General features: G+C 44.6%; 1 protein-coding gene across 1 annotated transcript; it reads left to right on the top strand.

The window, feature by feature from the left end:
• Positions 1 to 2,000: 2,000 nt before the first annotated feature.
• RPS17 (ribosomal protein S17) lies at positions 2,001 to 8,041 on the top strand. Its single transcript, XM_083476056.1, has 5 exons — positions 2,001 to 2,140; positions 3,716 to 3,867; positions 4,250 to 4,355; positions 7,410 to 7,475; positions 7,915 to 8,041. The coding sequence occupies exons 1-5, from the start codon at positions 2,138 to 2,140 to the stop codon at positions 7,993 to 7,995; spliced, it is 408 nt and encodes a 135-aa protein (XP_083332182.1). The 5' UTR covers positions 2,001 to 2,137; the 3' UTR covers positions 7,996 to 8,041.
• Positions 8,042 to 11,723: the final 3,682 nt, after the last annotated feature.

Consider the following 11,723-nt stretch of genomic DNA (forward strand, 5'->3'; position numbering starts at 1 on the left):
AGCTCCTAATATCCGCTTCAGAGGCTCTTCTGTCTGTCAGCAATATAAATTAGCTTGGCTGATAGCAGGTCAGGGCCTTCTGGGTGGTGGCACCTCCAGAGTTGTGTGGCATCCTTCCCAAGGACCTCTCTTGCAGTCTTTAGATGTGGAGTAACTACTTTACTTCTCATCTTACATTGACTGTGTTTTACATTTTAATCATGCATGTTTGTGGTGGGTTTGTTTTTTCGTTTTGTTTTTTGGTGACTTTATTGTTATTGTGAGCCACCTTGGTAGAATTTTATTCTTAAAGATGGAATGGTTGATTGATTGAATAAATAAAAAGTCTAATGGTTTAACATCATTGCTACAGCCTATGGCCAAAAGAATCAAGTGGGGGGAAATAATTTACAAAAAATGTTTTGGACATCCACTGCCCAGCAGTAGGGTTAGAAGAACAACGGAACTCTTTTTGCCCTGAAAAAAAGAAGCCTTTCTTTATTTTGTTTTAAATAAAATTTTATTTATTATATATTTGCTCCACAGAGCTCAAGGTTCTCCCTCCTCCAGACCCTCTTTCCCAGGTAGGTCCCTGATTTAGAGAAGCTGTCCCGGGTTATGATTTGATCCTGGAATGCCCCACTTTTCTTCAGAATGCCCGTATTTTCACTGGAGAAATGATGGAGGGTATGCTCCTCATTTTATCTAGGTAGGCTAGGTAGTGACTGGCTGAAGATCAGTGAGCTTTCTCTGTGAATGGGGATTTTAACCCTTTCCTTCCAGGTGCTAATCAAACACCCTAACCCCTATACCACACTAACATATTTTAGTGGTGCTTTATAGAACTGTGCATATATATATAAAGATTTTGTGAATCTAAGTTTGACCTCATTGAGGGGCAGTATTTCAAAATGAGTAGAAAAAAGCACTGTGTATTCGTGTGTGCACGCACACACACACTGGTTTGAAATTGTTTTTAATATATATTTTTAATGTACTGCCCAGAGAACAAGAGTAACTGGGCTGATACTGATAAACCGAGTGACTAATTAACTGAATAAACTAATTGTCTTGTCAAGACTGTAAAGGACCGCAGATTTTAGATTTTATTGCAAGGCTTTGAAATAACCCTGTACTCCCAAAACTGAAATTATGTTAGATGGGGATGATTTGCCACTCCCTCTCCCGCCCCCATTGGGCTCCTGTTCATTTAAATGTCTCCTGACAACCAAATTGTCAGGAGGTGGAGATGCATTCAACAGCTAAAGAGAGGCAGTAAATCTATTAAGGGGCAGCACTGGGAGACGTGCAGCTCTCCAGATGGAGTTAAGACTGCAACTCCCACCAGTCCTAACAATTGACTGTGCTTGCTGGGGCTGATGGGAGTTGTAGTTCATCTGCAGTCTGGGCCGACTCATCCATGAGGCAAGGCGAGGCAACTGCCTCAGGTGGCAGGATCCACAGGGGCAGCATGATCCCGATGTGTATCTTTATCCCCCCCCCCTTGCTCCTGATGTAGATCTTCAAGCACCCCTTCTTCCTGGCAGCTGAGGGGAGCTATTTTAGGGTTCGCTTGAGGTGACAAAATGCCTTGGGCGGGCTCTGCCTGGAGTAAACTCATCCATTTGCCAGTGCCCACAGTGGTACAGTGTGTCTGGTTGGTGGTTCGAGCCCACCCAGGGACGGCTGTGGGCAGAATTCCTGCATTGCAGGGGGGTTGGACTAGATGACCCCGGGATGTCCCTTCCAACTCTACTGTGTTATATGATTCGATGATTAAGCGAGAAACGGACCTTTCTGGAGGGAATGCCAGCGCGGGAGAAAGGCGGGTTATAAATATCTTAAGTAATAAATGAAATCGGATAACAGCCAGCAATTTCAAGTACGGCAACGCAAAGCGGGGATTTATTCTGAATGGATTCCTACGATTTCAGTCACCTTCGTCCAACACGAGCCGGAAGTGAAGGTTTGCTGCAAAACGCCCCGAGCCTCTATCCCTCTATATCACGCCGGCCTGTAAAAAAGCTCCCTCCGTGCCGCTAGGCGGCGCTGGGGAGACGCGCGACGTCGTTTTCCTTGGCTGGTCCTTCTAGCCCCCAGCGCTTTATAGCTCTCTTCCCGGCATGCTTTGCCCTCTTTTGGACCGGCCGCCGTCGACATGGTGAGCAGGAGGGCGGCGGAATCCGAAGCCATCCGCCGCCGGGGGGCCATTGGGAAGGGAATGCGGGGTGGAACTAGCACCGGCGGAGGGGGCTGCAGGTCGCCCGGTCGGTAGTCCAGAGGCTAAGCCCCCACTTCTTGTCCCTGCGGGCTGAACCCGACTTCGGGGGTGGGGGTGCCCAGTTTCTTCCGGTATAGAGATGGCTGCATTCCTTGAGTGAAGGCTCCAAGGCCGTAGTTAGGCCGGCCAGGCCTTGCATGCATTTGGGGGGGGGTGCGGGGCGGCGGCTGGGAGATCCAGTGGGAGATCGGGTTCTGTCATGGCGGCGGAGGCGATCCGTGCAGCCTTTTCGTAGGCCTCTGTTCACTCGCGATGGGAGAGAAGGGGAAAGGAAGGATTGGGAAGGAGCCGAGTATAGGGCGGCCGCCTTCTCTTTCCGGACCTTGGGGCGCCCTGATCCCCGAGTATCTGTCAGACGGCGAGAAGTCCGGCAGAATCAAGTTTCCCTTTGGCGTGATGGGGCAGCATGTGCATATTCTTGTTCAGCAATGCATCTGGATACCAGGGAAAGGTTCCAGAGGATTTTAGGCTTACGATTCAGGTATAAGAGAAAAGGTGTCTGGAGTATGTCTCTTAAATATGGTATTCTCACCTCAAGTCTTCCTCGACCTTAGCTGCCCGACCATTAAAAATGCTGTTGAAAGGTAGCTCACCCTGGCTCTTCCCCTTGCCAAAGCGCCTAAGGTTTGTTCACTCTTTCATTTGGATGTGACCCACCTGGATTTGTGGACAATTTAAAGCTGGGCAAGGACTTTCCTGCAGCTAGCTTGGGACCTTTTCCCTGCTGTGCCTGGGGTTAGTGGTGCTTTTTTATGTTTTCTGGCCATGCATGGGTAGTGCTGACCCTTTGCTGTATGAGTTACTGAAGCTGCCCCCAAGTTTAGAAGCTTCTGTCTCATCTTTGCCAAACCATGGCCTAAGCAGCCACACAAGTCATAGTGTTTGTATGTAGCACAGTGCAACACATGCCAGGCAAACAATATTCCCTTCTATTTAATAACATTCATTAACTATTAAATGCAGTTGCACGAACTCCTGGCAGAAGTTGTGTTTAAACATCAGTCAAAAAGTTGTGAATGTGCAGCCTTAGCATGTTGTTCTTAAGTCCCGCGTCCTCTCCAGGTGTTTTGGATTGCAACTCCCATGATCTCTGGTGTTTGGCCATGCTGGCTGGAGCTGATTGATGGATGTTGTAGCCAAAAACATCTGAGAGCCCCAGGTTGGGAAAGACTGCCTCAAAGGGACTGTTTCTACCAATGTCACCTTTTCTGAACCCTTTTGAGATAAGGCTGCACATGTCTGCCACCTTGCCACTGATCCCTATTTGTTTCCAGTGCACCATGTTCTGGACCTGAGTGTTTCAATAGTAGGGCCATTGAGAGGGAAGCTGCCTGGGGATTCTTCCACTCTTTACAAAAGGCTAGGCTGAAGATTTTAAGCCCCTTGCAAAATTTATTGTGTAGTCATTCTGTTGCATTTTGCTGATTTTGTGTTTTTTTGTCCTTTGACTCCCAGGGACGAGTGCGCACAAAGACGGTGAAAAAGGCCGCCCGGGTCATAATTGAAAAATACTATACCCGTCTTGGGAATGACTTCCACACAAACAAGCGAGTATGTGAGGAGATCGCCATCATCCCTAGCAAAAAGCTGCGCAATAAAGTTGCTGGGTAGGTTGTTTGGTTCTGATCTGCTAGCACATGCTAGGTGACACCATGGGAATATTACAGCCAACTGCTCTGGGGAGGTTCCAGTGAGCTATAAACACCTTTCTTAACAACCTGCATCGAAAGTGATTTTGGTCTTGTTTGTGGCCTGGTCATTGATAGTGCAGGAAGAGAATTCTTGATAGCATTTCCCGTGTTTGGAGGGTTAATTCTCATCCCTATCAAACCCTGAGCTTCTCAGACACTCCTGTGGGCTTCTCCTTAATTGGCCAGAAGGTTAGAATGGGGTGGAAGATTATTATTTCTTGTGTGTGTATTTAGTTTTTCCTTAATGAGACTTGAGAGAATCACAGTCAAACTTAATCAGACACCCGTCTCTTTGCAGGTATGTTACCCATTTGATGAAACGCATTCAAAGAGGACCAGTTAGGGGCATCTCCATCAAACTGCAGGAAGAGGAAAGAGAAAGAAGAGACAACTATGTCCCTGAGGTAGGTTTTGAAAGCTCAGATGAGTTACTTGTGGTGCATAGATTCTCCACTCTCTTCAGATAGCAAAGAATCTATTGCCTCTCCTTTTTTTGCATGCTTTGAGAAGTTGCATGTATTATTTTGACATTCTTGGTCCAGTACACTTGGCATACTGTACGTTCTCTCTAAGAAATGCAGCATTCACCTAGGTGGCCTTACTGCTAACTCAGCTTCTATCTCCCAGTGTTGTAACAATGAACAAATCAGGTCACAGGTGAATGTAATGCTGAAAGCCAGTTAGAAATGCCTCAAAAGGGTGATGGACACTAGGGTGGCATACTTGGATCTGAAACTAGCATTGCATATTGTTGTCTGAGTTGGTCCTGAGTTGGAGTATAGAACCTAGTCTAATAAAGGCTGTCTGTAATCTTATGTAACACTTCCAAGTTCCTACCATTTTCTAAGTGCGCTGCACTTACATTATTAACTGAGACAATCCCTGTCCACAGGCCCACAGTTAATACAAATGTTACAAAAGGAACAGAGAGGAAAGAGGAAAGCAAGCCTCAGAATAGTTGCTTCTTCACTGGCAAGTGGATGGGAGTAGGTTGATCTCCCCTTGCTATGATCTTTTTGGAAGGCAAGGGGTGCAGCCGTCTAGTTGGCCCTAGATCACCTGGCTGCTGGCAGAGGCCAGAATGTGTTTCCCCTCAGCTCTGTAGCCTCAGGTAACTAGCAGGTGGAATAGCATGGAAGCTTGAGCTATGGCACTCAGCAGCTTGTGTCCAGTAGCTGGGATATGCTGTGCTTGTTCACTGACACGGAGAAGGACTGACAAACCTGCATCGAAAGTGATTGTGGCCTGTTGCTTGTGGCCTGATCATTGATACTGCAGGCAGAGAATTCCTGAAAGCATTTCCCGTGTTTGGGGGGCTTCTTTCCATCCCTTCCAAACCCTGAGCTTTTCAGACAATTTTTGTGTGTCCTTAATGCAGTAGTGTGGTGTTCACTGCTTGAGACTTCTCAAATGCTGTGTTTTTTTGTATTATTTTTTTAACGCCTCTTAGTAATAAGGGGCAGTTTTGCTAGACTCTTATCTACCTGTGTCATGACAAAAACCTTACTCCTGATTTTCAAAACTAGTGACTGGTAATCTCTTTGCAGAGAAACATCAGAGCAAAACAGCTTAGGTACACAACCTCTCAGTAAAACACTCCACTTCTTTTCTAATAACTTTCAATGTCAGTGTCTCTTCTGACTGCTTGTAGCCAAATTCTAGGCCAGAACCCTAGTTGACTAGGACTGAATACAGGCTGCCATTTCACTATTGTTTAGGCACTACCCATCTGATTGATGTGGATTTTCACTTAAGCTGCATAGGAGGAATGGGCTAGTTTCTCCCTTGCTCTGCATTGGCATTGGTTGGCTTTCTTATGAGTGTTTGTAGGAACAAGACCAAGGGCTTTTTTGTTCATTCACAACTTGCCTTTTCACAGTTTAAAGCAGCATATTTATTGATCCTATTGAGAGTAGCCAGTACAAGCAATACAATACAGTGGTGCCTCGCAAGACGAAAAGAATCCGTTCTGTGATTCTCTTCGTCTAGCGGTTTTTTCGTCTTGCGAAGCAAGCCCATTGAAGGATTAGCGCTATTAGCGGCTTTTAGCGACATATAAGCGGCTTAGCGGCTTAGAAAAAGGGGGGGAAGGGGAAAAAAACCAGCAGGAACTCGCAAGACATTGTTGTCTTGCGAAGCAAGCCCATAGGAAATTCGTTTTGCGAAGCACCTCCAAAACGGAACTCTTTCGTCTAGTGAGTTTTCCGTCTTGCGAGGCATTCGTCTTGCGGGGCACCACTGTACAGGCCTTGTTAAAAATGTAGCATGAAGAAGTATTATGAGATCTTTACCATTGTTCTGGCTAAAAAAGCAAGATCCAAGAAGCCTGTAATCAACAGACCTTTGGTACTTTTGGAATGAATCAAGACTGAGGTCACTTCCTGGGGACTTAGTGTTGTTTCTGATGGATTATCCACCTAGTTAGGATACCACTGGTATGACTTCTAGGATGCAGTTGGGAAGTTGAAATGTGAGGAGTGTCTGGTTCTTGTTTCCTGCCTAGTAATTTGCTTCCATGTACTGAAGATTGCTGTTCTCACACTGGCTCCTCTGCTTATGTAAAACCATGTTTCAAATGTGTCATTGCCTGATGTTTCTAATTAGTATTTTGGTAAATATAAGCCTAGATTGTTAAACCTTGAGCAGTTGTCATGGGTGATCCTTGTGTATGCTTGGTAGACCAAGAATCTGGGTATTTAATGGAGCAATAGAAATAGCCCTTCTGGTTTCTTTGATGAACTATGAAATACTTTCCCAGTCGCCATACTCTGGGGTGTGTTTGTGTGTGTTGGCCAAGTGCTGTCTCCTGTCACTTCCCTTTCCTGATCTATTCTTAGAGCTCTGTAGCTGCTAGTGATAGGCTTTTGTCAAGAAGATTCTGCTCCTTTTAGGCATTTTCATTTTCTTCTGAAAGTTGCAGAAGATAGTGCAAGGCAGCCCAAATCTTGAAGTTTTGACTGTAGTCCATCTAATTTGGTACTGCTGGCATGCTATACATGAATTTGCTTACAACCTTTGTTGGTGTCACAATGCACTTAATGATCGGTAACTGTACATAGGTGGAGGGAAATTGTCATATATATGTTACAATCCTAAAATGTGTTCCCTTAGTAAGTTAAGGGATTAGTGTGACTCATGGCACTAGAATGAAAACTTTGACTGTAAAGTTGGGAGATGATTGTACAGCGCCCATTCCCATACCAGAGAAATCCACTCCAGTGTCATATTCGTGGACTGGTGTATATTTTGATATTGCTATTGGCACACTGTTTTGGGGTGCTCCTCCATTTTTTCTTTTAAGCCAGTCATTAGTAGTGGCCTCAAGCAGACTACGGAACCATTGTCTGGTATAATGTTTGTATCACATACATGTGCTGTGTTGTCCTGGTGTTAGTTGTGTTTATAGTCTGTTGACCACTATTTAAACCAAATCTAACCTCTATCTCTTTCCCCATCAGGTCTCTGCCCTGGATCAGGAGATCATTGAAGTGGACCCTGATACCAAGGAGATGTTGAAGCTCCTGGTGAGTGGGGCAAGGGGATTGGCACATCTCCCAATAGGAACTGCTCTTATAACGGTCAGCTAGCTACTTCTTGAGAATCACTGTCAATGCAATGTTCTCTGTGCATGTTTTTGTTTTTAGTACCAAGAGTCACACTGCCAGGCAGCAGTATTCAGAGTATTCTTGGGGGTATTTTTCTTGAATGCTGCAGTGTTAAATGGTCATTGGATCTTGTTGGCTAAGCCAGACTGCTTGGGAGATCATTATTGTGTTTTCCACAAATACAAAGTGCTGCTGTTTATATTGTGTCAGTTTTGTACACCTTTTAAGTTAGTCTCAAAAGTTAAATGACATTATTCCTTCGGCTAGTCAGGATAAGGGAATGCCCTCTTTATTTATCAACACTGAAATCTGCTTGGTGTGTCTTTGCTAAGTGTTCCCTGTTCTGTGTTTCTTCCAGGACTTCGGCAGCCTATCCAACCTGCAGGTCACACAGCCTACTGTAGGGATGAACTTCAAAACCCCAAGAGGCGCCATCTGAAGCCATTGTCAAATTTTCACTTTTAAAATAAATATATAGAAACAAAGCCGTGACTTTTGTTCTTGTGTGTCACATTTGCGTCATCTAAGTTTGATACAATACTGTGTGGAGGGGCTCTGCTGTGGACATTCTTAACCCAGGCCAAGATCTGGCTTACGGGGGCCCATGAGAAGAGGGGTTTTCATGCACAAACTAAGCACACAGTTGTGCTGTATGTAGCTGGATTGACTATGAGCGGCATTTAGGAAGGTGAATGTGCAATGTCACTTGAAAAATGCTTCCCCCTTAAATTAGTGGAGGATCAGATCAGAGATTACTACATACCCAGAACAGTGGTATATGGTGTGTCCCATTCTGTGAGAGAAACCAAGAACCCAGTTTTGTGTCACAGAAAAAAGCCAAAAAGTGTTCTGTAGTGTCAAAACAGAGGAGGCTCATTGGTACCACTGGACTTGCAGCTGAATCTTGAAGCCTTTATGTAACGTAAGAACTACTTTGATAGAGAAAGGGTAGAAGGTTCACAAGCTGATCAGTCAAGACATGTCCCAGTTGCTTTTGTCTTGGACCAGTGGTAAACCTTGTGGGAGGCAGTTCCCTGTGTTCATTGTAGCTTTGCCAAATGTATGTGTTCATTGTACCAGTGCTGGGGGGCTTTTGGTTCTCCAGATGTTGGATTCAAATTCCCATCAGCCCCAGCATGCACGATCCAAGGGATGGTGGAACAGAATTCTGTAAGGCCAGTGGTAGGCTGCTTTGTGAATGCTCACATTAAAAGGCAAAATATTATATATAGCTCAATAAATATTTGGAGAACTGCAGCTTGGGGGGGGGGGTAGAAATTTATGTTTTGCATGGACAGTGCTCGGAGAGTTACCTTAAAAGCCTTCACTGGTCAGGATCTTCTCCCAAGTGATTTATTGAAAAAATTAAGGAGAAGACAAATCAAGCATCTGAGATGTACTAAAGAATACAAGCAGATGACACACTTGAAGATGAGATTACAGTGGTATCTCTGGTTACAAACGCTTTGGGTTACGAACTCTGCTAACCCAGAAGTAGCTGCTCTGGGTTGCCCCAGAATGAGAACGGAAATAGTGTGCCCGCGGCAGCAGGAGGCCCCATTAGCCAAAGTGCGCCTCGGATTAAGAACAGACCTCCGGAACACATTTAAGTTCATAACCCAAGGTACCACTGTATTGACTAGAGTGGTAAAAATACAGAATAAGTAATTTTCAAGCAACATTTTGTAAGTTTTCAGCTCTACACAGATCTGTGTATTTTTATATATGTTACATGTAACTAATCCTTAACTGATAAAATCTGTTCCATTCCCCCTGGACACACTTGCCTGTCACTTGTTCAATGATCTCCCATCATTCCCAACCTTTCCTACTATACTTCTGATGTAATGCTACAGTTTTAACATTTTGTGTTGGTGTCTAATCACTGTTAGCATTTTTTGTTATATGGAACTGTGAAATAAAAACGTTTTAGGAAATAAAAATAACCCTGCTAATCTTGTAAACGGATATGATCATCTACCAGAGAAAGTAAGAGGGAGATTTACCAGGAATGGCCACGATCCCACTGTTCTCCATCATTTGCATCTGCAGAGCTCTCTACTAAGAACCCAAGCACAGCCCGTTCCTGCTTAGTGAAATAAATACACCAGCCTCTGCAAAGGTCAACAGACCCTGAAACAAAAGGAAAAGGTTCCCTTCTCAGAAAACATGGTCATAAAGATAAAGGACCCCTGGACTGTTAAGTCCAGTCAAAGGCGATGGGTGCAGCGCTCATCTCGCTTTTCAGACTGAGGGAGCTGATGTTTGTCCACAGACAGCTTTCTGGGTCGTGGCCAGCATGACTAAACCACTTCTGGCACAATTGGACACTGATGAGTGCCAGAGTGCAGGAAAACACTTTACCTTCTCACCGCAGTGGTACCAATTTATCTACTTGCACTGGTGTACTTTTGAACTGCTAGGTTGGCAGAAGCTGGGACAGAGCTATGGGAGCTCACCCTGTCGCCAAGCCTGAGAGGCTCAGTGGTTTAGGTCACAGTGCCACCCGCATCCCAGTTATGTAATAGGACAATCCAAAAAGCTGGTGTGTAGAAGCTGTTTCCTCCAAGAAGAAACACCAATCTTCGTTTCAAGGAAAATACCGGTATGGTTGTTGTTTGTTGCAAAGATTATTGTAGTTGCTACCAAAGCCTGGAAAGCCTAAGACATTATTCTGTTAAGTGAGGTGCATCAGGGCACAAATACTTGCCCCAAGCAAATGTGGAGCACTCCAGCTAGCAACCAGGGAAGGAGGGGACGCGACTGTCAAGTGAGGGGGGGGGGGATTCCTTTAGCTGTGGACCATGGATTATTTGCCAACCTGCTGCCCTCCAGATGTTTTTTGTTTTTACTATAACACTTGCTTTTTTTAAAAAAAACCTTAATTCTCTGACTTGTCAAAACGTATTGTCCAACTAATTCACATAATGCATAAATTCACATAATGCATAAAAACCCCTACATTCCTGATGAAAACAGTTTCTTCCTTTATTTTAGATGTTTATTTATTAAATGTAAAACAAAGTGATATGTCTCTTCTGACAACTGGTATTCTAACAATTAAAAACACGCTAACAACAACCAACTACAACATCCAGCCTAATTTTTGAACTCCCCCCCCCTCTTTTTCTCCCTGCTGTGTGTCAGCAGTTTGTGAAACTGAGGTCAGCCCTAATAAAGGTCTTGCCCAGTTATAGATTTCTGCTCTCAGCATGGATTGGTGGGGTCACCTTTGCTTTTTGATCTTCTTCCGACTTTTGCCACTGTACTGCACTCTAGATGGGCACAACAAAGTGGGATTTGCTGGGGGGATGGGGCAGAGCAAACCCAGAGCAGGGCCTCATCCTGTATAATACAGGATTGTCCCCTATGTCAATGTAAAATACTGTGTCCTATACTGATACAGTTTCGTCTTGCATTTCAAGTCCCCCACACCACCAAGTTAGGGGTCCCCTCCACATGCATGTGTTTGGAAAGGTGTGTGAAAGGCCATGTATTTAAGCTCTGGGTAGCCAAGCACATATTTTACAAAGTCATGTCCATGTGTGTGCAAGGGGGCATGAGTTTGTATGTGTGACAAATTCCAGAGGGGCCATCCTGTTAGGCTGCAGTAGATTGTAATGGATTGCTTTTGTTATAGGAATTCTAAGGTCTTAAATATAGAATAAATGTTGATAATTGCACAAGGTAAACACACATATGTAAGTACAGTGGTACCTCGGGTTACAGACGCTTCAGGTTACAGACTCCGCTAACCCAAAAATAGTACCTCGGGTTAAGAACTTTGCTTCAGAATGAGAACAGATCGAGCAGCAACAGCATGGCAGGCCCCATTAGCTAAAGTGGTGCTTCAGGTTAAGAACAGCTTCAGGTTAAGAACGGACCTCCAGAACAAATTAAGTTCTTAACCCAAGGTACCACTGTACCGTATTTCCTCTGCCTCCTTAATCCCCCTTGCCTGAGAACAGGTATGCAGAGAGCAATCAGGAGAAGTTCCAGAAGGGATCCCTCTCCTATGTATATTAACCTCCTTTCTATAAAATGTCATTGTTTGCCCAGATGCTCTGCACTGAGGGGTGTATGATGGGCATCCCAATGGTCTTACCAAATGCTAACGTTTTGTGTAAACTGTGTTTGGAACTATGTAAAACTTGCTAAATCCTCAAG

The sequence above is a fragment of the Podarcis liolepis genome, assembly GCF_965112155.1.
Source record: "Podarcis liolepis genome assembly, chromosome: 14".
Lineage (NCBI taxonomy): Eukaryota > Metazoa > Chordata > Lepidosauria > Squamata > Lacertidae > Podarcis > Podarcis liolepis.

Coding starts and splice junctions, on each gene's coding strand:
- RPS17 (XM_083476056.1), top strand. Junction 4,356..7,409: donor GAGACAACTATGTCCCTGAG/GTAGGTTTTGAA, acceptor TTTCCCCATCAG/GTCTCTGCCCTGGATCAGGA. Junction 7,476..7,914: donor AGGAGATGTTGAAGCTCCTG/GTGAGTGGGGCA, acceptor TGTTTCTTCCAG/GACTTCGGCAGCCTATCCAA.